The 27,172-nt window shown below is 40.6% G+C and overlaps 2 protein-coding genes across 4 annotated transcripts in view; one reads left to right on the top strand and one right to left on the bottom strand.

Annotated features, from left to right (window-relative positions):
• Nucleotides 1-327: 327 nt before the first annotated feature.
• nutf2 (nuclear transport factor 2) lies at nucleotides 328-8,351 on the bottom strand. 3 transcript variants are annotated; one of them, XM_084059766.1, is made up of 5 exons: nucleotides 8,270-8,351; nucleotides 4,607-4,728; nucleotides 2,929-3,000; nucleotides 1,561-1,659; nucleotides 328-1,248 (listed from the first exon to the last, which is right to left on the bottom strand). In XM_084059766.1, exons 2-5 carry the CDS (start codon nucleotides 4,703-4,705, stop codon nucleotides 1,135-1,137), a joined length of 384 nt encoding a protein of 127 aa, XP_083915892.1. In that variant the 5' UTR covers nucleotides 4,706-4,728; nucleotides 8,270-8,351; the 3' UTR covers nucleotides 328-1,134. The 3 variants fall into 3 exon arrangements, with proteins under 3 accessions (XP_083915892.1, XP_083915894.1, XP_083915893.1); XM_084059768.1 differs by lacking the exon at nucleotides 8,270-8,351 and adding an exon at nucleotides 7,921-8,059; XM_084059767.1 differs by lacking the exon at nucleotides 8,270-8,351 and adding an exon at nucleotides 7,828-7,984.
• Nucleotides 8,352-17,549: 9,198 nt separating this feature from the next.
• Nucleotides 17,550-27,172, top strand: part of ranbp10 (RAN binding protein 10) — a 32,742-nt gene continuing 23,119 nt past the window's right edge. Inside the window, exon 1 of the mRNA XM_084060557.1 lies at nucleotides 17,550-17,874. Coding sequence (XP_083916683.1) covers nucleotides 17,676-17,874 — 199 coding nt within the window. The 5' untranslated portion in view covers nucleotides 17,550-17,675. The remainder of the gene's footprint in view (nucleotides 17,875-27,172) is intronic.

Raw genomic sequence — 27,172 nt, 5'->3', positions numbered from 1 at the left:
TTGCATAACAACAAAGTTAGATAATATTCAATAACATAGTCTCCTTTGTAGGATTTTTCACTGTATATTTGCATATACAGTGAAATTAACCCAGCCTAAGTAACAGGAGCAGTGGGCCCTACAGGGGCAGCGCCTCTGGGAGCGGTTAGGAGCGGATTGCTCATGGACACCTTGACACGAGGCGTGGCATCAAACCTGGGACCTTTTGCTTCCTGCATTCCCAGGCGGGCTCTCCAACCATTCAGCTATGGCTGCCCCATAAAGATGGAAATTATGACAGCAAGGTGAAATAAACAGATACAGAAAGAATAACAAGCTGCACACCAATAAGAAAAAGTCCAGATTTTATTGTGTATCGTGGCTGTAATATCCATGTTGACTGCCAGAGAGAGACCGACAGAATGAGATAGAGAAAGAGAGCACAGGATAAGTGCTGATCACACAGCAAGGTGAAAACTCATGGCCTCCATGATTCTTTGGTTTGCTAGAGCAAAACCTAACATGACAAGATGAACCATCATGAATCCTTTTGAAAACAAGGTAACAATTAGTTGTGAAACTCAAATGAACGCTAAAAACAACAAAGGGGTACCTACAATATTTTAGAAAGTAGAAACAGAAGAAGTTGACTCTGAACATGGATCTACACCAGTCCACCATAGTGCTAACAGAACTGAAATGAGAGCTGTGGAGTCATCATTGGTAGAGCAGAACAGATCAGAATAAAGTAAAGAAGAGAACAGGGCAGAGTTAGGTACAATGGAGTAAGAGTTATGGCATCAGTAAGCTGGTAAATGTTTTCCTGGTCTGGCTCGAGTGTAATGGGGGCTCTCCCAGCATCATGCAGATCAGTGGAGGGGCAGACAGGAGCGTCTGATTGGTCAGCCGGCTCTCAGCACAAGCAACATGTTGCATTTCTATTGGTTGGGGTGGCTCGAAAGCCCACCCACATGAGGTTCTGTGATTGACATCTAGAATCCGATGTTTGTCAAACAGGTGTGAATGAGACAGGGAGGAGGGAGGGATGGATGTCCCCTCTACTTCTTATACTCCACTCCAACCTCCTCCCCCACTTCCTTTTCACACTGCCCCCTCCACCGTGGCCACCCCTGCCCACCAGAGTGGGAGCAGGATTTAGCCAAAGTTGTGTAGTGCCAGCCTGAACATGTCGTTGGTGCACACCCACGCGTCGTTAATGTTCTTGAGGATGAAACTCTGGTGGAATCCCATTATGGGGTCTTCATCTGCCTGTAAACAGACACAGACAAGTTCAAATCAAATTTCAGAATGGCATGGTTTAAATTCAACTTAAAAATGGTGGATGAACATTAGCACTGATTCTGAAAAATGGAACCTTCCTGGTCATTATTGTTAGAGATGGAACTTGGCGTACAAATAAAAAACTGTTTGCACATAATCTGACAAGATTTAAATTTCACATGAAATACGTTGTTGCACATTGTGTCGCAAACCGAAAATTCAGGGTGCGACACCAGAGCACAAATATAAAGTATAAATCAGGCTTTAGTGGGAAAATGAGAAAAAACCTGTTCTGCTTACTTTTAGCTGTCCTACAACCATACTCATGATGCAGCTGTCTGGGGTTGGTTGGTGGTCCTGTGCTGTTATACTGTGAGCAATTTTTACGAAGGGTAGACTCTGACAAAAAAGAGAACGAAAAAAAAACAGAAGAAATTGATAAATGTTATAGACGGTATTAGAAAAATACACTTAAACATTTCACAATGATCCTTTTTATCTCAAACCACAATTCCTTAAACTTGTCTTGGGGAGACAATAATTCGAACATGCATAACAAAAACAGATAACCATAAAAGTGTGGGAAACACAGGATAATATAGGATAAGTCGACTATAGGAATTGCCGTTTCATGATGGCCCTAAAAGATTCACAGTTATGACTAACACAGGTATTCTATTTTGCGGCCACACGCTATTTGTACTGTAATTTTGTCTCCGCCAGGTCGAAGGCGTGGCCGAGACTATGTTTTCGATGTTTGGCTAAGATTGGCTTCCAAAGTTTGCAAGAGTGGCCCGTTTTGAACAAAATGCCTCAAATCCTGAACACAGCGTCACAGCGTCTATTAGGCCAAGGAAGACATCATTCAAATCGGCCTCATGGTGGCGATATAACAGGCACATTTCTGTCAGCAGCTAATCTCCAGCACCATTGGACAGATCAGCGTGAAACTTTACTGTACAGCACACATACTGTATTACTTGGAGGCCAAGTAAAACCTGAAATCTTCACATCGGCCTGTTATAGCGCCACCGCGAGGCAGATTTTTGCTAAACCCATTTTTTTATAATCCTCCTACAGATTTCTTATTTTTTCTTGTACAATAGATTGAATAGAATAGATGTATTGGCATCAATAAAACCAAACTGCGCAACCATTAAAACACTTCGATCAAATCACAAAAAAAAAAAAACTTCTTTCCATTGTGGTCTACTCAAAACAATCAACACCCAACCAACAGACAGAACAACAGTGCAAACAATGTGAAGCACTATGGCCAACTGTACAAAGATCACCATTTCCTTTTAGCCAAATGTCCACAGTAGGACATGCACACAAGCAGCCAATATATAGAGCAGGGGCGTCAAACTTGCGACCCGCGGGAAAAATGCGGCCTGCAGAGAGGTCCAGTGCGGAACATGGTTTTCAAAAGAAGAAAATCATACTACTCTAAAGACGATGCAAAATATTGATAACTGCTATGTAAGTTAAACATTGTCAAACTCACTCTCTTTAAAATGTGAATTTAAAACTGGACACAACATCATGTCTACGTTTTCCCTGTGTATCTCTAACTTACTAATCTCTCAAGACAGATTCAGCAGCATGGGCTCAATGGGTTCCCAGATTGCTAACTTACATACCAAGGTGAATACAACATAAACTCACAGAAAGTTTTTCGACGATTGCCGCTTTTCCCTGGAACTGCTGTCCCTCCCATGTAAGGCATGAGGCATCAATCTAGAGGAGAGTGAGAATAAAGGTAGTGAGTTGGACAAGTTATTTACTGTATTCACTACCTATGTGCTCTTGAGATTGAGAAAGCACGGCAAAATGACCAATTCATGAGTCTGAACCCCAAACTCCTCCTCGATGAGCAGGTTGGTGCCTTGCATGGTTTCCTCTGCTGTCGGTGTGTGAATGTGTGTGTGATCGGGTGAATGTACATGTAATGCACATTGTACAGCGCTTTGGATGAAATAAACATTTGGAAGATCCATCTTTATAATGATCTTGCATAAAAAGACGCCTCATACACAGACTCAGTGTTTTGGCTGGAGGCGGTCCACAGGGCCACCGTGACTCAGCAACACCTGTCAATCTCAAAGACAATGATTTCTTATTTGAATGCAAAACAAGTTTCCTATAAATTTAATATACATATTCACCACTGCTGTTACAACTTCATCCTAGGGGAAACACTGGAGAGAGAGAGGCAAAGGAAGACAGTAGAGACCAGTGTTGGGCTTAACTCATTCACTGCCAATGACGTCTTTTGACGCCTGTAAATTGAGTGCTGTCCCCCCCCCCCCCCCCCCCGTTTTTCACACAGAAGCAGGAGATAACGCGAAACAAAGATTTACTGCTCGATTCCCTTCCTGGTTAAAGTATTTGGGAAATATTCGGTACCTGAGCTCCTGTGTTTAGTATGTATTTTTGACGAAACATGCTATTTTCAACTGGGTATTTTTTCATGGAAGCACAGTGAAAGCCTCTGTGATTAGCAACCATCAGGGGATCGATCATACTGGAGATAAATATTCTGTGAGTACTTGAAAAGGTAAGAAAATCGCAAAATCGCTGGCAGTCTGGGCTTTTTAGGCTATTTAGTGAATGGCAGTGAATGAGTCAACTACATTTCTCAGTAGCGTGGTGGTCACGTCGCCGTTTCCTGAATCAAATAGCTTTTCCGTAAACAAGCTCTTTTATTGATCAAGTAGTGGACACACCAGTGGGCAAACCTCCGGCGCTGGAATTGAATGGTGATGATGATGATGAGAAGCAACATGGTTTCACATGCATTCATGTACCAACATGAATCCTGTTCACAACCTCACAGTGAACTAGTAAAGGACAGTTAAAAGCCAGTGCTTTCAATGTATAACTCGAGTCACTTACTTCCTGACTTGCCTACGTAATTGGTGACATTTGGAAATACGAGTCAAATAGGACCCTGGCCAGACTGAGAAGCAAAGTGAGAGAAAAAAAGTCAATCAAACGGAGTGAATCAGTCTGGATTCCAGGCTAGGTCTGCTCGCATCTCAGAACAAAATTCCTCGGTCCAATAGGGTTCAGGTCCGTTATTTTGGACCTGTGAAGAGCTCTACCAGGAATTGTCACTTTATGGCTATATTTATATATTTTTTGCATTGTAAGTTAAATACACTCGCAGTCAAGTTTTTTTTAAACTTGGACTGATTTCAACACTTGGACTGTGAACCTTAAATCTTCAGCTAATTTCAGAATCAGAAGAATCAGTTGAACAGGCAAACAGAGTCTTGTTCTGCAAGTCTTGTGAAGCTCTGATTAAAAAAGGATTAAAAAAGTGTGGTACAACATCACTCACATATATTGCTCCTAGCTGCGTTCTGTCAGTGTCAAACAACTGGTAGTAGTGTTGCACAAAGCTGGATCCTATCTGCTCCCAAATAGGCTTGTCCCCCATTCTGATTCACCCAGCAACACGCACTGTGGAGAATGACAGAAAGGTGAGATGAGAGTAGACAGGGATACAGAGAGAATGTTAGTGTAGGAATATACAAAGAAAAAGAGAGATAAGTCAAAATCAAGAACAATATATTCAAAACGCTTTCAAACAAGCAAGAGAGTAGATAAACAAAATGTTATAAATACAGTATGTATATGTACAGTATTGAGCTGATGCTTATCCAGATGTATCTGAATAGTAAGTAGTCCTGACACATTGTGCTAGGTGTATGGTACTAATACACAACAGGCTCACATAGAAGCTAACTAATGAGTGGATACAAGCCACTAAAACTCTTATTTGCTACAGTCTCCACTTGATATACAGAGCACCCCCGGAATTGTGACAATAAAGTTGAGTTTGCGTGATGAATCAATAAGTGAATTTGGCCTGTGTCACCTCATATACTGTATATATACCCCCAACCTAGCCCTAGAATGGCTGACATTACATACATTTCATGTATTCCAAATACACAGCCATAGATCACTCCTAGCAGCTATGGTACTTTCGAACCATTGCCACCAAAACAAAGACGGTTTTAAGATGTTGAAAGCCTACTTTCCTTAGTGGGAACACTCAGAGCCCCCCACCTCACGTCTAAAATACACTTTTTGACCAGAAAAGAAAATATTTCACCGGAAGGAAAAAAATGTGTCAATAGGAAGTTCCACTGACCGGGAGTAAATAAAAAAATGTTTTCCTTCCGGTGAAATGTTTTCTTTTCTGTCCAAAAAGTGTATTTTAGGCGTAAGGTGGGGGGCTCAGAGTGTTCCCACTAAGGAAAGTAGGCTTTTAACATCTTAAAACCGTCTTTGTTTTGGTGAGTAGCGAAAGTGTATTTTTTATTTTTACTAAAGACGAGAGGCTGCGCAGCCTGTGCGCGCAACGGCTCGAAAGTTCCATAGCTTTAAGGAGAACATTTAACACTATGGACCAGAGCTAGATCGCTCCCAGTCCCCAAGAATGGTATTGTAAGTCGCTTTGGATAAAAGCGTCTGCTAAATGACTGTAATGTAATGTAATGTAATGTAATATTACATACATTTCATGCAATTCCAAATACACAGCCATAGATCGCTACCATGCGCGCCCGGGTAGCAGCCTGATCTTCGCGGCATTAATCTTTACCGCGCTTGCGTGTGTACTCGCCCAATAATTAATTCCTGTGACTTGGAATCAGATATGTCCTCTTGTTTCATATCCATTTGAAAGTTCGGGCAGAAAACGTATGTTAAGTAAAATATCTCAACTTTTCCACAACTCTGCCCGTGACGGGCCGGACCCGAAAGGACTGCTGGACTTAACATATGAAAACTTCCTTTGGAAACAGTTTATGTTTGGGAAGCAAAAATGTATGGAGCACACAATTGACAGGTGCGGTGCGATTGGTGTGGGGTAATTAATCACATCTGTCAATTGTGTGCCCCATATATTTGTGCTTCCCAAAGGAAGTTTTCATTTGTTCCGTCCAGCAATAAATTCAGGCCTCGTCACTGACAGAGAATGTTGTCCGTGTGCAGCTCGTGGAAAAGTGGAGACATTTTACTATACACACGTTTTCTGCCAGAACTTTCAAACGGATATGAAACTAGAGGACAATATCTGACTCCAAATCGCAGGAATTCATTATTGGGTGAGTACACATGCAGCACGGTAAATATTAATGCCGCAAAGATCAGACTGCTACCCGGGCGGGCATGGGAGCGATCTACTGTATGGCTGTGTATTTGGAATACATGAAATGTATGCAATATCACAGCCATTCTAGGGCGCCCACCCCAGTTTAAAAAGGCCTGTGTCACCTGAGTCTCATATATATACCCACCCAAAAGGCCTGTGTCACCTCATATTCCCCATACCACCCCAGTTTAAAAGTAAGTCACAGTTGATTGCCCATTTGAGAGTTCCAAATCAAACAGGTGAACTTAATATAAATGTGAAATATAATTGGAACATTTGTTTGTGTGGGTTTTAGAGAAGGATATTTCTGTGAGCATAGTTGTTTTACTTTCAACAATTTTACTTCACCGAAAAGGTGAGATTTTTAGACCAAAAGGCTTAACAGCAGCAAGACATTTTTTCACAGCCTGTTTAGCTCATACTGGTGGCCTGGTGCCAATCATTCTCGGGTGCACTGTTACTGCACAACAACTGGATTAGATAAATAATGTAATACTAAATCTGACATGTGGATTGATACAATTGTCAGATTTAAGAAAACGACTAGTAAACAAAACCATATGCAAAACACATAGAATATTTGGCTTGCAGTTAACTGCATGTAGTACATATGTTTACTCTAGTACGTTGTTATAACACTGAATCATGATCCCTGCCCTGATCAGACTGGTGACTGACAGACAGCAGAAGTCATGTGCTTGCTTACAACTACGATGTACGAGAACTTTCTGCCATGTTCGCAGACTGACTGCGAGCTTCGGTTATTTCCGTACCACCACGCGTTGATCGGCGCTTGACTGACATAAAACACCAGCAAGTTGCAAACTTTAGCAATATCTTTATCGCACATACACGCCGGGTTATTGGGAGTAACCCCACACACTATTTACGATAACTGGAAGGCCTACCTGACTAGCAAGCTACACAACTAGCTCGCTAACAGTGTTGCCATGTCCGCTTACTACAAGCAACTTTGGGCTTGTTCTTCTGTAAAGTTCCTTGTATGTAAATATTGGTGGGTGCGGTTTTTGGGGCTTGTAGTTGCTTATTTTCGGTTTGGGCTTGGGTTTCCTAATGTTGGTTAAACCAGTGGTTCTCAAACCTTATTATGTCAAGGACCCCCAGATTACCGTAATTTGTATTAGTCCCAACCCCATCTGAAAATATTTAATGCCAGGGAGCAGGGAGTTAGGGACCCACATAAAAGATTCGTGTCGTGATACGTTTCAAAAATATTCCCATTTTTTCCACATTGTTTTTAAATAGCAGATCCACAAGCTCACAACGCGTCGCGGCGTTGTGAGCTTGTAGTTCGGCTATTTTCAAATAGACACTGCATAGGTTTGTAGGGCTCACAGAGCACAGTAGTCGCTTCTTTTGGGCTTGTTTTCATATACCTGCTTGCTTGTTTCTCTCGCAAAACCTGGCAACACTGCTTGCTAACACTCATTTAGCTAAGCTTCAAGATGGCTATCGAGATTCACACCAACCACATATAGCCGCTATGGGATCGTCAGAAAATGCTAACTCCGAATTTGCCTTTGGGACTGTGTTCTAAAAATATCCCCCCGACAACTACTCCAAGTGTTGCTCATGTCTCCTTTCCCGCTGTCCCTGACCGGGCTCCCTCTCCTCTCCTCTGCTCTCCTCTCCTCGGGCCCATGGTGCCCATGTCTAATGCCATACATAGGCGTGTCCTAGCTCTTCATGCCGGGGGCCACTCTGTCAAGGGAGTTATGCCATGTAATACCGGTTCAAATGTTCGAGAAACGATAGAAGTTTAAATATGGATATGGGTTCATTCACCATTCCATTGCAGGTTTTAGTAGAAAAACTTACCGCGAACCAAAACCGTGCTCAGCTGCCCCCGCTATCTCGGTTAGAAACAGTCCACCAGTGTCTCTCGCGTCGGTATCAGCGCAGGCGCAGAATCGCAGAGTGGTGGTTTCTGGGATTGTAGTCTTTCGCTACAATGGAGGGGTTGTAGTCTTTACGCACAAACACGTTTTGACGTTTTCCACTTGTTAAAGGTAAAGCCTCACTATGTAACTTTCTTTTTTTTATGAATAAAAATGTAATTTTGTCCAATCTGTGTGTTATTACAATATTACTTATACAATTGGGGTTGTTGTATTTAGTCTCACTCACTGCTCTTCTATTGAGACATTTACATCGTGTCAAAGGTCATCAGGATCTGACACACATTTTGACACCTGTCCTGATGGTCAAGATTCCATTTATCCCCCAAGCAGGCTATTTTAGCTCAACGGTACAAATGTCTGCACTTGCGCAGGAAACCGGGCTTAAATCTGGGGTAGGAAAAGAGGAAAAGTTACATAGTGCTGCTTTAAAATGATTTAAATGCAAGTCCATTTTCATGTGACTAGATGTAGCCTAAACATATTATTATTCATCATCATTATTATTAAAGTTGGAAAGGAAATACTAATAGGCTACTATTGAAATAAAGATGTATTTTGGACCAATACAAATTTATTACTTAATATTTTGTTTATTACATGTCAAAATGCATCAATGACCTGTCAAAATTGCTTTAAAATATAATTCTCTCTCGTGGAAAAGTACTTTTTCACTAGTCAATAAATCATTTTGACAATTCAAAAGAATTATAACCTAATCATGATTAGCCTAAATGTTAAAATGGCTTGCCATGCCTCATTTGAATTAATGTTAAGGAAAAACTAGAAAAAGTAAAAATATCTGAATAATAGTTTGTGTGCTAGATAACAATTAAATTATGAGAATAAACACATTTGTGTTTGTCAAAATTGTATTTCCTTGTGATGACTAATGTTGCAGCAGATATTATGTCAGGACACACGTAGGCCTAATGTTTATAAAATATTTTTTTTGCATCAGATACATTTATTCAGATCAGGAATTACTCATAATTGACAGCATAATTGTACATCAGATGTAGATGATAAGTCCATGACTTTTAAGAAGCAAGACTTCTGCACACCTACAAAGGCAACAGGTGTGTAGGAGAAGGACAAGTTGATCAATGTAAAAGAAAACACCCACACATTGTCTTCAGGATGCAAAAAGTTTAAATGGGAAAACACGTTTTAGTCAGACCTTCAACAGGTTATTTTAATATAACCTGTTGAATGACCTGTTGATGGTCTAATGACCAAAACATTGTGTTATCCCATAAAAAATGGATAGTGTAAGACAAGCCAATGACATTTAGCATTTGAGCTTATGGGAGTGAAATAAGTGGAATAAAGAAATACAGGAAATTTGGTGGTCATTAGTCCAGTTCTCTGGACAAACACAAACACGCGCACACACGCACACGCACACCACACCACACACACGCATGCACGCACACGCACGCGCACACGCACACGCACACGCACACGCACACGCACACGCACTTATAGAAGAAAAGGGGTATCTTTAGCGATCCTTGGGGGGAATTACTGACCCCGCAGTGGCTTGCTCACTTACACACTTACAGTAACACAAATCCTGGAGTAGCCAAGGCTCAAACTGGCAACCTTCTGATTCCTAGATGGCTGCTATACCTCTTGAGCCACCGCCAACCCAATGACTGAGACATACAGTATTCATGAGTGATGAAGGGAATATTATTTTTTTAAATCCTCAAAATAGTTTGCACAAATCATTTCCACAGTAGTGAATGAAGCGAGACCAGGATTTGATGGAAAAACTATGTTAGAGAATAGAAAGGTGGTGTTATTGTTGAGGGGGTGGAGGTTCAGCCCTGCTGGTGTCAGCAACTGAAAGGCGATGAACGATAGTCTCTGTGTCCAGCGTTGTATCGTACTGTTTCAGCTCCTCCTTGTTCACCTGGTGATAACATAGATAAGACTGTGTTTGACAAATGGTGGTTTTGAGAGCTAAGGCCACTTTAACCCTACTAGAGGTTCGGGCCGCGTGGCAGCCTTGCATGTAAGGTTCGGGGTGCATAGCGGCCCTCACACCTATGTCGCACCGCTACAGATATGGCCATATATGGAGATCTGTCAGTCTGTGTCCCTTATATGCCCTATACTGTGCCCCTCATTTTTTCCCTTCTAAATCTCTTTGCCTATTATAACATGGCCAGAATAGCTACGCTATAGTTCATGTGGAAAATATTGTGTGTTCAAACATCGTTAGTCATACTCTGTAGAAATTTGACTGAATGTTTTGTTGACAATTTTTCTTTATTATTTGAAGTGCTTTTACAAAATAAAATTTGCCACGATCCACATATACGGTGGTACAGTAATACAGTGAGTCATATTCTACAAAGACTATTCTGTTGAAATATTGTTGACTCTCCACTTTGAAAACAACCATCAATACTACATTCTCAACCCTTAGTTGCTCTCAAACACAATTTCTGTTCATTTACAATCTATTGATTTACCTCACTGATGTGGGTGACCCCATGTCTTTTTCTCTAGTGCCACCCTTTGGCCAAAAGGCCCTTTGCATGCTTTTCTATTTTGTTATTTGTTTTTAAGTATAATTTCATTTGAAAGCATTTGCTGTTGTTGTTTCCAATATCATTTTTGATCATCCAGTGAGTATACAATAAATACAATACACCCCCCGCAAGCACCCCCCCCCCCCCCCCCCCCCCCAAATCTGGCAACCTTTTCACTAGTGAGAGTGCAATGCTGCAAGGATGGCAATGTTGGTCGGTTCTTTGGTCTGGTTGGGTTTTAGACTATAGTCTTGTTAACACAAAGGGTGACGTGGCAATACAATAGCAGCACTACTTTTTAATGGCCCACTGGTTTACCTGAAAGGCTAAACATAGATTCCATTCCAGGGCATCACAGTCTAGAGCTGGATCGATGTGCATCAAGGCAGCTTGCAGATCTGCCACTGATACCTCACTGTCACATAGAGAATAAAATCATTAAAAAATATATATATTTGGGAGGAGTAATATAGCTTTACGCAATGTGGTGACGGGTTACTATGTTTCAGGCCACTGGTACCTCCAACCTGAGTATATATTGCGTTACCCATGTAAGACCCTGTGTTCATCCACTCCTACATTGTGCATCTGTGTCTGTACTTTACTTACCCTTTGTCCTCGAGCTGTACACTGAGCTGGCTGATGCACACCTCCCTCTCTTTTATTGACTGTTTTTTGACCACACTGAAGAAGTTGTTATCATCTGACTCCTACCAGTATACAATAAAACATGTTGTTGAATACAATACAGACTTTACATTTTAATGAATACAAAAGACACAAAGTATCCATGTGAGAAACAATGTGTTTAGTTTATTTTTGGTTGTTTTTTCGATGTGAACAGGCAATAATCAGTGACTGTATAAGTTTGGAACTAACATCTGAAGAAAGCAAACATAATAAATATCTTTTTATTTCCAGCATTTCATGGCTGGTCTAAATTCAACTGGTATTGTAAGTTAAATATTTGTGTTAAAATAACTGTTAAATAGCTCTATATTCTGATAGTAATCATTGTTATAGAGGGTTTTTTTCTCCAGTAACAGGGGTCTCTCCATCTCTCCAGATCTTTAATAAACAGAAAATGTTCAGGTCAAGATAACAACTGCATCCAAGCAGGACAGAGAACTCATGCAGGATACATAAACAAGTGAAATTGGAAGTGATTAATCACATAAATGAACAGACAAAATTGGAAATGGAACAAAAGCTGATCATGCTGGGCAAGTCTAACAGCGAGTCTAACAGAAGTACCGGAATTTGTCGGCCCAAGGAAATTTCACTGAGGCTTTACAGATCTATTTACATTCTCCATGCATGAAACAAGTGTTGTGATTGGTCGAAAAAGACAGCTTCCGAGGAAGTACATATGACGGAAGTCCCGTCCTATACACATTCTCTGCATTAGGTCATTACCAGGCTTTCACCTCGGAGATGATATAAGGCTGGGAACGAGACTCAAAGCTGATGAAGGACATGTCATGTGTGAGAAAAGGTTAGACTGGTTTTACCTGACTTGGGCTGTACAGTCTACGGTAGGAAATGTTGTCGCTGCTGTCCAGTTCATTCTGAGCCATGGCCACCAGCTCTTCTGTGGCCTGATGTGACTTCAGAGGAAATGTTGTCCTCAGAGCCTCCCTGGACCCAGTAACACAGCATACCCACACTCAGATAAACTTGAGATTGTCATTGTGAATATAACTGAATGAGAGCAATTATAGATAACGTGTGTGTGTGTGTGTGTGTGTGTGTGTGTGTGTGTGTGTGTGTGTGTGTGTGTGTGTGCGTGTGCGTGTGCGTGTGCGTGTGCGTGCGTGTGTGCGTCAGTCTGATTGTGCTTCTGTGCACAGGGAATTTCACCTAAACTCCTGGACTGTGAGTGTGCCGCTCTCAGAGGAGTCAAGGTTGATCAGCTCCTTCAGCAGTCTGGACTTCAGAGGGTTCTGTCCGTGGTGCACTTTGTCAACTATCTGTTTGTAACACATTTAGAATACTATAAAGATGTATGTTATTTTTCTTGATCAAGCACTTATATGATATTTTATTCCCTTTTGAAAGCTAAATCAAATTTAGCCAGTTGTGCTGTATTTTACCATATCATTGTATTGTACATGCTGAACTTTGTATGAAAGCTCTAAACAGCTCAAAATTTGGTTTTCCATGTTTCGAGTAGCGATATTGTACAGGTTCACTTTTCCAAAACTTTTCCATGACCCACAATGAAATTTCCATGACCAGATTGCACATGCTGTAGTCAGACGACTGTTACTCATGAACCCTGTTGTTGGCTGAACCCAACAAATGGGCACACAGCTAATCGTGTCCCCATGGATGACCCATCCCTGGCTGACAACAAGCAATCCAGCAGGGCTGAAACTAAAATACCATGACTTTTCTCCTTTTCTTTATTTGATATATCTTATCTAGGACGTTAAATGGAAAATTTAATTCCATGTCTTTTCCAGGAGAGTGGTAAGTGAACCCTGAAGAGGATGGTTGATTAATTTCCTAAAGGGCTCAGACTAAACATACAATAAATATTGCTTTCTAACACAATAAGCCAGAAAACAAGTTACTTATGGGTTCTCTTTTTCGGAATATGTACCTGTATCGCTCTGGTGACTGAGCTCTCTGCCTCAGACTGTATGTTGTCTCTCTTATGAATCTCTAGAAGGATGTCATATTCACTCTTCAACTGGTCGAAGTCTCCTTGCAGCCTTTCCAACTGCCAGATAGTGAAGGCACGAAACAGAATGTAGAAAAGTTGAATATGTGCATGTGGTCTCTGTTTGCTTGTCTGTGGATGAAGCATGTCACTGCATTACCTGCTGCGAAGTCTCTTTGTGTGTGTGCTCCAAAGTCTCCCAGTCATATCGAGGCACCACGTCCCAGTACTCCGCTTGTACTCTGTTCAGCTCCACCTGGGCTTTTTTCAAGTCTTCTCGACACACCTTCAGAGCTAGCTTCAACTTTATAAGGTCATTACCCTCCTCCTCTACATTGGGAAAATGTGGATACATTTATCACGCTTGCATATGAAGCTGATGCTCTTACACAGAAAAATAAACACATTCATTATCTCTTTTGTGTGTATTTGTTTTTTACAAAGAACTACAATACATGTTTTTTTTAAAGAAACTGACAGCTTATACTGTTTGATTATCCAAAACATCAGCAATCAGAAACAGTCAAGTTGGACAGGTTTGAATGTATAGCTACTTTGTATATTAGTATCTCAGTATGTAAATATTTATTTTCTGTCCTCCTGACCTACCAGCATTTTCATCTGTGGTGTTCTCCTCCTTCGCAAAGCTGCTCAGATCATTGAGCTTGACAATAAGCAACTTGCGAGCATCATGCTCCTCTCTGTACTGTAAGTACTGGTTTGATAGTTCAGACTGAAGATGGGCCACCTGTAAGCAAACACTATGTCATGTTTGCCACTCATTAAAGCTGGTAGAGTAGGCACTGATGTCTCTATGTATATGCATTCATAACAATATATAGAGTGGTGTGATTATGACAATAACACAACTAAATAAAATCTCTATTGACAATTAACACGACTGTCCAGTGAAAAAGACAAACATAAAACCTTTTCACTCTTGTGTATGAGTGAATAAATAACCCCTCTTGAATAAAAAAGCGAAAGAATGCAACACATTTGCATTTGCATTTCCACTTTAAAATCTGTTATTTTTGGCAAGCGTCACAATTCCATGACAAAGTATAAATTAGGCTTAAGTCATATACCACTGCTTGCATGCCCTTTTCTTGTTCCCTCATGTCTTCCATGTCCCTCTGCATTTGTTGTTGCTCTCTCTTCAGGTCTCGGATCTCAGTCCGTTCCTCTGCCCAACATGCCACAATCTTCCTGTTACATTCCTCTGTGACCAGCCTCAGGCGGTCCTGCAATGGCTCCAGTTCGCGGACCTGATCCCGCAGAGATGCTAGCGATATAAAAACATGTTTTATATTCTGTGTGTGTGTGCGTATATATATATATATATATATATATATATATATATATATATATATACATATATATATATATATATATACATATATATATATATATATATATATATATATATATATATATATATATATATATATACATATATATATATATATACATATATATATATATATACATATATATATATATATACATATATATATATATATACATATATATATATATATATATAAAGAATTGAATATATTGAAAAAAAACATACCCAGAGTGTTTTCATATTCCTTTTTGATGGCATCAAGGAGTGGTTTGTAGGTTTTGAACTCCTCTATGAAACATCCAAAGACTTCCCGGTAGACCTGTGCAAAATGCCGACAATCAGTACAGAGTTGGGGTGATAAATCTATATCCACAAACACAATGTTTTGTTTGTTTGTTTTCAGATTCAACTTTAACCATTGATTGATTGATTGATTGATTGATGTACTTTATTTAGTAAGACATGAGAACAGTACATGACAGTACATAACAGTACATGGAAGTACAAATTCGCAATACAAGGTCTACTAAACTGGATAGCTCAGTGAAGCACGTAGCTTGTTTAAGATGAGATCCCCACGCACACAAATCATGATGACATATAAGAGACAGACAGAAAAAAAAACATAAACACAAGTCACTGCTTAGAAGTGCAAAATACTGTGTGTGTGTGTGTGTGTGTGTGTGTGTGTGTGTGTGTGTGTGTGTGTGTGTGTGTGTGTGTGTGTGTGTGTGTGTGTGTGTGTGTGTGTGTGTGTGTGTGTGTGTGTGTGTGTGTGTGTGTGTGCGTGCGCACAAATGATAAAGTAAAGACAAATAACAGCATTTATTAAGGTGTATTCTGTTTGTTTGTTGTTTGTGTGTTTTCAGCCAGTGGTTGACCTGTAGTTTGAGCTCCTGGAATTTTGGTTCTGTGCAGTCAATGGCTTGGAGTTGTATGTTGACATAGCTCTCTGCCTGCTTCAGAAACCTGGGCTTCCTCCCTGGGCCTGCATACAAATACCCACCCCTTGTCTTGCACACCTGACAAGAAAGGATTGGATCAGTAGGAATACATTGACCACTGCTTTTACAGTGGCCTGTCATTAGATTAAGACTTATGTCAGTATGTCTGTAGAATGTGTTGCTCGATCAATGGTGTCTGCTTAATTTGACAGTGATCATAGAACAGCAGCCAGTAGCACTATCATCAATGTGCTTAGAGTTGTGATGCCCTTAATTTGATCCTGCTAGTTCATCATAAATCATACAGTTGCAGTCATAATTATCAATATTCCTTACATGTTTTTTTGCAGATGGTTTGGCAGTTACAGCACCACCACCTCCCCCTCCCCCTCTTTCTGACACCTGAATTTCTTCTGAGAAAGGATGTGGATTATGGTCCTTTAGCAGTCTGCAGGAAAAGAAAGAGTGTTAAAGCAAATTACAGTTTATAGGCTATACATTACAACAGGTAAAAGTTAACATAATAGTTAATCCATGACCATGCCATGGCTGTATCAAGCACCAACTGGTATCACTTACCTTTGCTTTTCTGGCAATGGTGGAGATGATGAAACATCTTTGTGGCAAGCCATCTCAAATTTGTTGTATAATTTATCAAATTGAACTCGACTGTTTAGTCCTATGAATTGTAGACTTCTCTCTCTCTGTGTCGAGCTGAGTATTGCTGTGATATGGTTCCCATAGCAACGCAGAACTACTCAAGTATAATACGCCCAAATGGTAGTAAAGGGTATTATCGACCAACTACTCTACTAACCAACTGGCGAGATGTTTTGGAACTCAGATTACTAACCAACCAACTACATAGTTGTTAAGAAAAGTTCATGAAAAGATTTTTGTTATTGGGTATTTTATTTTGCCCCTTTTTCTAAAAAAATAATGTTTTGTGCCAATCGTTTCATTTTTATATTAGGATGTTATTTACAGTGTATCTCTCGGCATGGTTTTACTTTATATTCATCAATGAATTCGTTGGAATGTGGAGGAAAAGTGAAAGACGACAAAAATGAAGGAAGAATAAATAATTAACAATAAACCAGTAAAAATAAACCAATTTTTCGAACTAAATTTCCTACGTACCGTGACTACAGAAATCAACCACAGGAGGCGGAGTGGAGTTCTGTAGTCCATTCTAGAGAAACACACAGGACCAGCTCTGTAGGAGGACTACAGTACCCACAGTGCGTCTCCCTTCAAGCCGTTAGTACCAGCGTTGCCATGTCCGCTTATTATAAGCGACTTTGGGCTTGTTTTTCTGTAAAGTTGCTTGTAAATATTGGTTGTTGCGGGTTGCGGTTTTTTGGGCTTGTTTCTAAAGTGTAGTTGCTTATTTGGGCTTCCTTCCTAATGTTATTCAAACCAGTGGTTCTCAAATATTTCCATGGCAAGGACCCCATAATTGATGTAATAGTTAATAATTGTATAATATGTTTTTTTTTGTTGAAAATAGCAGATCTACAAGCTCACAACGGGTCACGATGCGACGCGGTGTGAGCTTGTAGATCTGCTATTTTCAAATAGCCGTAGCCTTGTTGCTTCTTTTGGGCTTGTTTTCCTAAACCTTGTAGCTTGTTTCTCTCACAAAATCTGGCAACACTGGTTAGTACAGAGTAGTGCTGCTTATCCGGGGATGTCACACCACTGCTATTTTCTCTCTCAGTCCATCTCACTCTCTCTTTACTGCTTCAACGGACTGACATAGAGATTTAGACATAGAAAAACAAACAACAAAAAGAAGAAGATTTCTACCGAACTAAAATAACATGGCAGAGCTTGGAGCAGGAAGCCTGCTGTTAGGGGATCCTGCTTTTAATTACCAGGAGCATGAACTCAACGAACGATTGAAGCGGCTCTACCCGGCCGTGAGCGAGGAAGAGACCCCTTTACCCCGATCCTGGAGCCCCAAGGATAAATACAGCTATATCGGGCTATCACAGAACAACCTTCGGGTTCATTACAAAGGTTAGCAAAGCAACCTAGCCTTTACATGTTTTACAAGGTGTTTAACTGATTTGAGCTGATCGAGACCCTTTGGGGCCCAAAGGGTCTCGATCAGCTCAAATCTGTCACTGTACTGCGGAGGGGGGGTCACACACACACACACACACACACACACACACACACACACACACACACACAGAGCGTTGTAGCCTGCTGTAACTGTATGCGATTATGTATGTGTGCAATCTCCAGCCCTCCTGGCAAATCTAGTTTGATCTGCTTCTCTCGTCCTAGTCAAGCTTTGTGTTTCACAAGAGAGGAAAGAGGAATGTTCAAAATGTGTGTCAATTTAACTCGCTATAACCCTGACACTGTCTATATTTTACAGTCACATTCTTACATTAACCTTCAACAACATGGCCTTCCTTTGTTATTTATCCTTATTCTTTTCGTAATTAATGGGCCCATGTCTTGTTTGGTGCGTGATGTAAGCTACGTTTACCATAGTTTAGATAAGGGCAACCATATAACGCATATCCATTGATCTAGCAGCGAAGCTAACTAATGACATCTAATAAAATATATAGGAGCTAACGGCCAGCTAGCTCCCAAGCAAATACAGTAGCAGCAGCTTGCTAGCGACATGGCTAAGCTAACTCAACTTGGCTAACGTTACCTTGTGCCTTTGTTATTGTTTTGAAAACAGTAAGCTAAGTTAACAAACGGTGGGTTGATATAAACTGAAGTTGTTGTCATCCTCTTTAACACCAAGTCATATGCAGTGCAACTGGGATGTATGAACGGTACATTTTTGTAAGGTAATTATTGTACAAAAATAAGCACCAAAAACACAGTTAAAATGGCATTGTTTTGTTTTCTCGCGTGAGTTGCAGTGACAGCGTTCTAGAAGTCTGTTCCAGAATTTCGAAATCATTTTTTTTTCACCCCTGGAAGCAGACATTCCGATTCCATCGAGATCTTTATGTACTCAGAGCAGAACAACAAGGGCTCTGCTTTCAATGCCTGCCATGTCTAACCTCCAACAGCCTGTCAGCTCGTTGTGTACAGCTGCTGCTGCAAGGGAGGAGGCCTCTGCGCTTTACATTACGACAAATGTATTGATCTTAAGATAAATCACTCGATTTGGTCAGACACTGGCACGTCGAAGACAAAACAACAACATGCCAAACAGACAATGGCATCTAGATTAATTTGGAATGGCTAAAGTGGTTCTCAACCTTTTCAGGCCTCGACCCATCAAAATAATCATATCTGAACTGAGGACCCCCCCAAAATAATCATATTTGAACTGGGGACTCCCCAAAATAATCATATTTGAACTGTGGACCCCCCACCCTGACAAGCACTTGGAATTGTAGGAGTTGAGGCATTACATTTTGTAATGTTCCTCAGAAATATTATGAAAATAACAGATCTACAAGCTCACGCGAGAGCTTGTAGAGCGTATATTTTAATATTTTTTGCCTTTTTTAAGTTATGACAATTTGGCCAATGTTTGACCATTTTTTGTATAGTTTGTTGATTCCTCTTCTTTTTTGAGGTATTACAAAGGTCTTAGTTAAAAGTATTTAAATTGTCACTCAACTGTCATTTGGGACCACCACAAAATGATGTGGGGACCCCCCTGGGGGTCCCGAACCACAGGTTCAGAACCACTGGGCTGAAATACAGGACAGTGCTATGTACCAGATCTGCCCACTTGGATAGTTGCTGAATGAAAACATTAACAAGGTGACATCTGTGTATCGTCCTGTCCTGACTGAGTGTAGACGTGAACATCTGTGTTTTTCCGTCAGGCGACATGTTTGGGCAGCCAATGATCCCCCCTAGCAGTAGACAAGCTAGTTGTGCATGTACGTGAATTAGTCATATTGGTTCCTCTCTCTTCCAGCAAGAGCAGTGAAATCCTGATACCTTGTAAACACCTAGTTGGGGCCTGTTGGCTTTTGTTAACACCAATGGAATACACAGAATGAAATGGGTATATTTGGTAATTATTTAGCAGTGAGGCTAATTCTGAGTGGATAGTAACCTACACTACATCTATTTTTATGTAGACACAGCTAGTTATATTATAGATCACAAATTGTTACTTTGATCATCTCACTGTTTATGTGAATAGCGTTCTAAATTGGTTTCAACCTACATTAAAATGTTTTAGTGATGCCATTAATGAGAGGACAAGCCTGTATTCAGCATGAACTAACTTGGTCTTTTCTTTCCGATTATGTGCTTAATAATCCTGTGATTTCTTGGCACAAAAATATTAAAGAGAATGGTATTAATATAATAAGACATACACTACAGTGAACCTTGATGCACACCCTTTTACAGTATATTGCCCTGAAATAAGCCATCATTTATATGACTCTGCATAAGTGCACAATGATGACATAAATAGACCTACTCTTGGCCGTGTAGGCTAATTTTCCTCCTCTTGGTTGTTCTATCTCCGGTTCTGTTCTCTCACCCTGGTGGTTTGGATGCTATTTTGACCAGTGTGCCAGTTTCCTCTGTTCAAGGCCATGGTGCCTAGCTAGACCTTTTCTGTACTGACGCATACACAGGACTTCACTCTTTGATGGATCGAAATAGATGGAACTTTGAAATTGATGGTTACTTATTTAGGGTTACACCTCTGTCAGATGGCCTATCAAGGGTGTGGCAATTACACTTGGTCTGCTGTATTCTGCTGTGGAGAAGAATTCACCTATTCTCAAGTTTTGCTTTTAACAATGTGTGAGCTGATACAGGTTATTGAACTGCAATGGCTTCCATCAAGTGTCTTGTGACTGAGTTCAGCACTTAAATTTGACCTGTCGAATTACACTTGCAAAGATCCACTAAAAGCTTTATTCTAGACTCTGCTGTCAAGATACTAATTGGCAGTTTTATCTAACCAGACGGGTTAGTCGAGAATACATTCTTTATTCTAAATGTATAATGCTAAGTTGTCTTTGACTCACAATCAGAGTTGACAGTGCCACGGGACAGCGATAGAATAAGCCTACAAGACAAATTACTTACAAGCTTGGTTCAATGAATACTTTTACACAAGACTACCTCAGTAAACCCAAAACCAAAAGTAGTGTCACTCACATTACAACAAGCCTATCAACTAAGTGGCTGTTAATACACCCTATTAAAAATATTAGTTGTCAACCTGTCTGTTACCGTTGCCCAGGTGTTAGTCTTCCTTTGCGTATTAAATGTGTGATTCATTCGTAGCCTAGGTGAATTATATGTATTCTACCATAAAGAAGGAGAAGATGGGTGAGTGGGAAAGTTCCTATAGGTCTTCCATTGTACAAGTAAACGGACTAAGTGTAGGCATAGGCATGTGGCTTGTGCCCTGACCTGTGATCCTTGAGTTTTGGCATATCCCATGATCCATCAATATGAAGAACTGGGAGTGCCCTGGTTAAATATACAAATTTTGAACACTTAGCAACTACAAAATGGCATAGCCTACGTCAGTGATTTGAAAAAATTGGAGCGCCCCTTTCTAGTTGTCTTTTAAAAACAATGAAATGAATACTACTCAGGTGATCTGACCGCTCAGCAGTGACAAAGCAATGCTGTAGGTAGGTTAAAATAGCTGTTTCCTATAAAACATCTGTTATTTTTACGTTGCCACTGTGAACTGAGTGATTGCATGCTTGTTCTGTTGGTCACCCATTTCGGATGCTGTCAATGCACTGAATGGGACATTATCACATTTAATCGGACTATTGATTGGTCTAAGTAGGTGAGATACTGACCTACCGACGGGGCTCAGTAGGTGTTCTGTATAAAGTATAGTTTTGGACCGCGACGGTGGCGCGCTATCACAAGCGTACTTGAGCCATGAGAGGCACCACCAAGCGAGCTAAAGTGAGTGAGTTGCCGTGCCGAACGTTGCGAAGTTCGCTTGAGCCGACTCGGTGCAGTCCGAGTTATGTGCCGACAGGCACAGAATTGTAAATCATGCTTTGGGGTGAGTGTTTGCCCCAACTTTCATCAACCGACAGAATAACGACAAAACACCTACTGAGCCCCGTCAGTACAGTAGGTCAGTATCTCACCTACTTTGACCAATCAATTGTCTGATCAAACATGATTATGCCCCATTCAGTGCATTGACAGCATCCGAAGCCGGTCACATCTTTCTCTGTATTTTCTCCAGTAACTCATCTTTAAAGATGTGGTGTCATTTGATTTTCTCTAGCATGTTCATTGGTGCTATGGAAATTGTCTGGCTTCTTGTTAATTGTAGTGGTTAGGCTTTAAGGACGGCAATGTCAGTCTGTCACTTTGGTCGCAAAATGTATCTTGAAAACGACTGCCAACGCATTGCCATGGAATTGCCTTGTTGTTCAACTTCATGCTCCCGGGACTTGGGAGTCTAGACCCTACTGATTTTGGCAACCCCATGGCCTTTACTTGAGCATCACCCATAGGCCAATTTCCCCCTTTGCAGACAGGATACCTTAAAATCTATTGGTCATATTGGATTGCCATGAAACTTGCTTAAAGGACGACTTCACCGCTTTTCAACCTATCTTCATATAATTGGTCCTGACTAATACTCATGATAAAATGGTAAAAAAAAGATATACTTGGTCTGTGTCTCATAGGATGGCTGTGGACAGTCCAGAAACCCGTCTACCAGTGACATCATCGTTAGGCATGATTTTTTTTTAAACAAGATTTCACATTTTTTATTTAGATATTTATTAACACGAGAACAATGGCTTCTTTTATTGCATTGCAACTTTCCAGGAATAGAACGCCTGCAGTTTCTATTAGCTTGGATTCCCCATTGATGATGTCGCTGGTAGACGGGACTCTGAACTGTGCACAGCCCTCCTCTGAGACACAGACCGAGTAGAAAAAAATTGAACCATTTTATCATGAGTATTAGTGAGGACCAATTATATGAAGATAGGTTGAAAAGCGGTGAAGTCGTCCTTTAACAGAGGATTAGCCCTAACCAGATTTGAGTGACTGTGACCTTTCCTCTGGGTCACCCTTCGGCCAAAATGTCAACTTTGCAGTTTGCACAGATACATGATACTCCAGAATCTAACCATCTGCAGGATTAACCGCACACATTTTGTAAGTATGCAGAGAACTGGGCACTTTAGAGAACTTGTGGATTTTGGGGGTTAACTGGGCATTATTTTGGAGGATAACTGGGCGCTATTAGATCCCACTTCCATTTAGTGTCAGTTCACTGCTATCCATTTGAATCATGTCTATTTGTTGTCAAGTTTTTCATTATGCAGATGAGCGTGTTAGTCCTAAAATGAAGTGAGCTCAGGTAAATTGGTGGCACATTTGCTATCTTAGGGGACTGAGAAATGTCAGAAAGCATTTTCGCTAAAACCTGGTCTTAAGTCCAGCGTTGTATTTCCTCGCTATTTAAAGAGCACATAAGGTGGTCAGGTCTGCAATGCACACATCATTTACAGTGTTCAACTCATCACTCAGACGTGACAGATGTGTAGATGACATTGCTTAGACACTGCGTTAAAAAAAGAATGAATACATTATTATGCATCCTTCAGCAAGAGAGCAGTGAGGCATGTGCGTGAGACAGAGAAAGAGATTTTATTTCAGTAAATGTAATAGTACTTTGTTGCTGATAGCACATATGTTCAAGTACCTATCATCTATAAAGAGTTTTGTGAACCCAATCAACCCATACCCTTGTGCTGCTGTTCTGGTGATGCTAGAAGATAGGGAGATGATCAGCGCTACCTCCTCTCACGACTGCGTCACCCCAGCTTTGTTGGATTCCTACTGCTAGTCTGTAGATGGTCATACATCGTTTTCACTTCATGTATGAGCGTTTCCTCAGTTTAAATCCGCAGCTCCTCCAACTTGCCAAATTCGTTACTTAACACATTCCCTGCCATAGACAGATCTCTGTCATTTCAAATCCAACCTTTGACCGCCATTGACGGAGATCTGTCAATTTGAAAATTCCACAAGAGGGCCCTCTAACACAACTTAGGAATGATCCCTTGACTCTGAGAGAAAAAAATAGGCCTACAGATAAAAGCCTTTTTTTTATTTAGGTGTGATACCAGTACATGTTTGCTTGATTTTTTTGTATAGTCTCCCTTGAAGAAAAATGCAGATGCATTCTATATTTTCCAAATATTGGTACTCTAGAATCTTTCTCTGAAAGAATCTGCAAACCCTGCTAGTTTACAGTCTGGTTTACTACAAGAATGACATCAGTTTAAATGAGGTGCGTAAAATACAGATAGGCCTAAATTCATTTGACTTAGTCCACCATATGTCTATATATTCAGCCACAATAAGACAATAGACATTGCTAATTATAAAGGCAAAGTTATTAAGTTTGCCCCTCAGTTGTCAGTAATAATCAGAGCTCACCCCTTTCCGGTGTGTCTTTCCATGTGTACTAATATGTGCAAAATGTGTGTGTGTGTCTAAAGGTATGTGTGCATTTGTGAGTACTTGCATGCAGGCAAGTGTTTTATCACAATGAAAGTGACATAGCCAGCTTCTTTGTGTTTCAGGGACTAATGAAGTAAACTAGTGACTGTATGTGTCACTGTGATGAGAACTGTGTGCTGAGTTAGTGTGAGGTATTAATACCCAGACAACCTGTCCGTTTGCATATGGACCCTGAGTGTGTAGGTCGCAGTGTGTATATTTATTAGTTGGTCATTGTGTGTGTGTGTGTGTGTGTGTGTGTGTGTGTGTGTGTGTGTGTGTGTGTGTGTGTGTGTGTGTGTGTGTGTGTGTGTGTGTGTGTGTGTGTGTGTGTGTGTGTGTGTGTGTGTGTGTGTGTGTGTGTGTGTGTGTGTGTGTGTGTGGGGGGGTTGGTGGTGGCTTTTGTGCACTTGTATTCACATAATATATTTGTGTGTTGTGTGTGTAGCCATTTTTCTTGTCTGTCTGTATGGTTGCCCAGGGACCTGTTGGCCTGCTGAGGATAGGTTTCACAACATGGAGCAGCTAAAAATAGACAACACAAGTCTTACTGCACACACACACACGCACACGCACACACACTATTTTGGGTGTGATAATGAATAACTATGTAATAGGGATGAGTGAGGATTTATCCAACTTATAATGGACAAAGCTGTTTGCTATCAATCATTGTGGGCACTTAAGTTAGAATTAAGACTGCAACTAATGATTTTTATAATAAATAACTGATTAGTCTGTCAATACATCTTTACATTATTTTATTAATCTATGTGATAAATTAACTCTTGAAATTGTGACCATTTTGGTCACATATGCAGCCAAAATGTAATCTGTGTCTTTGGAGAAACAAAGGTAAAGGTACATTTCCCAATCCAACCATACCCTGAGTTCAGTTGTTAACTGAGCCACACAAAGCATGAGTTGTATTATTGTCTGTCAGGCTGTCCGCACGGTGTCCATCAGAGGGTGCTGAAAATGCAAAAAAAACAAAAAAACAAACAAAAAATACTTTAACTATGCAAAGTGCAAACCCCTGGTTCTGCATTGTGAGTGTATAGGCCAGCTGGTATATTAAACCACTATTATTAACCTAGTTATTATTGATTCTAGGCTTCAGGCCAAATCCTCTACCAGAGACATTCTACTCTGAGCTGAGAGAACGAGTCTCTCTCTCTCTCACTCGCACAGCCTCAAGGTGTCTGTTGACAGTCAGCTACATCGTTTAGGGTTACATGCTACCTACATATTGGGCATCTTCACACTTCACAGACAATTTTATGAACAGACAGACCTCAGAGAGGTTACAGACAGCTCTGCTGTGATTAGGCTACGTATTACACCAACAGATGGACAGGTCACAGACACAAGCATACCATCAAGCCTACACTTATACCACATACTTACTGAGATATACACAGGCACATGCCCTGAGGGGTTGGATAAGCAGCAGAATGCTGGATAGCAGTCACCTCGCTACTACTTTTGATTGGTCCAGACATAATACATGAGCCCTGTAAGCCTGTTATATTTATCCATATGCACACACACACACACACACACACACACACACACACACACACACACACACACACACACACACACACACACACACACACACACACACACACACACACACACACACACACACACACACACACACACACACACACAGACAAACCACATGCTACACAAGTAGCATATCGTCGCTGTCGGGCAAAAAACTACTATGTCCTTATTGTATGTTTTCTTTAGTTAATTAATGCCTTACTTCGTCATGCAACCATGTCACACAAAAGTGGCAAAAATAGCTGATCTACAAGCTCACGTCACGCCGCGATGCGACACGTGAGCTTCTAGCAGGTATTTTTGCTATTTTTGAAACTTTTGGAAAGTCAAAGTAAGAACACCTGGCAGTTACAGTATCTTATTCAATCAAGATGATCCTTCCCATACAGACAGTTTGTTTGATCAGAATAAGAAATCTGATAGGGTCTATATTTAGGCTATTTTATGAAATGTACAAGCCATACAGTACAAGACAAGTGCATGGGCTAAAAGTATTTTTTGCTGCTCAAGGCTGTAAACCAAAGTCAAAACCAATATCATACATACTCGCATCATGGCAAAGTCAGCCCAAAGTATTGGTCACTCAGAGTGCATTAATCTTTGTGTGAAGATGATCTTCAAGTCTCTTGTCACCACTTCAAGCAAGTGATGGCCTTCATTTTAAGCCTTCGTGCATCAAGTTACATTTATTTTCGCTCACATATGCTGTAGCTGTGACTAAACGTCCCTTTCAGTCCTGGTTGTTAATAAGAACATGTTTTTAATTTACATCCCTGGTTAAATGCAACTCAAAAGCCTGGCTCGTTGCTATAAAGCTGACACTTGACACAGCTGACAAATGACATGTGGCTTTTACAAAGGTCAGTCAAACTTGGCGCAGGTTGTCTCTGGGATTGTATTCTGCTGTATTTTGATTTTTCTGTCCTTTAATTACGCCTACAGATAACTGACTCAAACACAGCATCTATTCTATTAAAGAGCAACTGAGGCAGGTATATTTAGGCTTAAGGAGCAGTTTCTCTACTCTACTGAACCAGTTTGGCAGGTAATAAACCATTCAGAAGTCTGATTCAGTTCTAAAATTATATAGTAAACATTCCTAGTGTTTCTGTGGCTGGAACACAAAAATGTTCCTGCTCGTATGGTTGCATCTGAGTCTGAGCTTGGTTTATCCCTTGCCTAACCTTCTCTTTCTAATGTTTTTATGTACACCATAAAACTACCACAAAAGACGGCTTCACTGTGCCTCTTTTTCCAACTGTGTGAAATAAGCGATCCA

Source organism: Gymnoscopelus microlampas (assembly GCF_963454915.1).
Source record: "Gymnoscopelus microlampas genome assembly, chromosome: 6".
Classification (NCBI taxonomy): Eukaryota; Metazoa; Chordata; class Actinopteri; order Myctophiformes; family Myctophidae; genus Gymnoscopelus; species Gymnoscopelus microlampas.
This window is presented reverse-complemented; position numbering and strand designations above follow the sequence as displayed.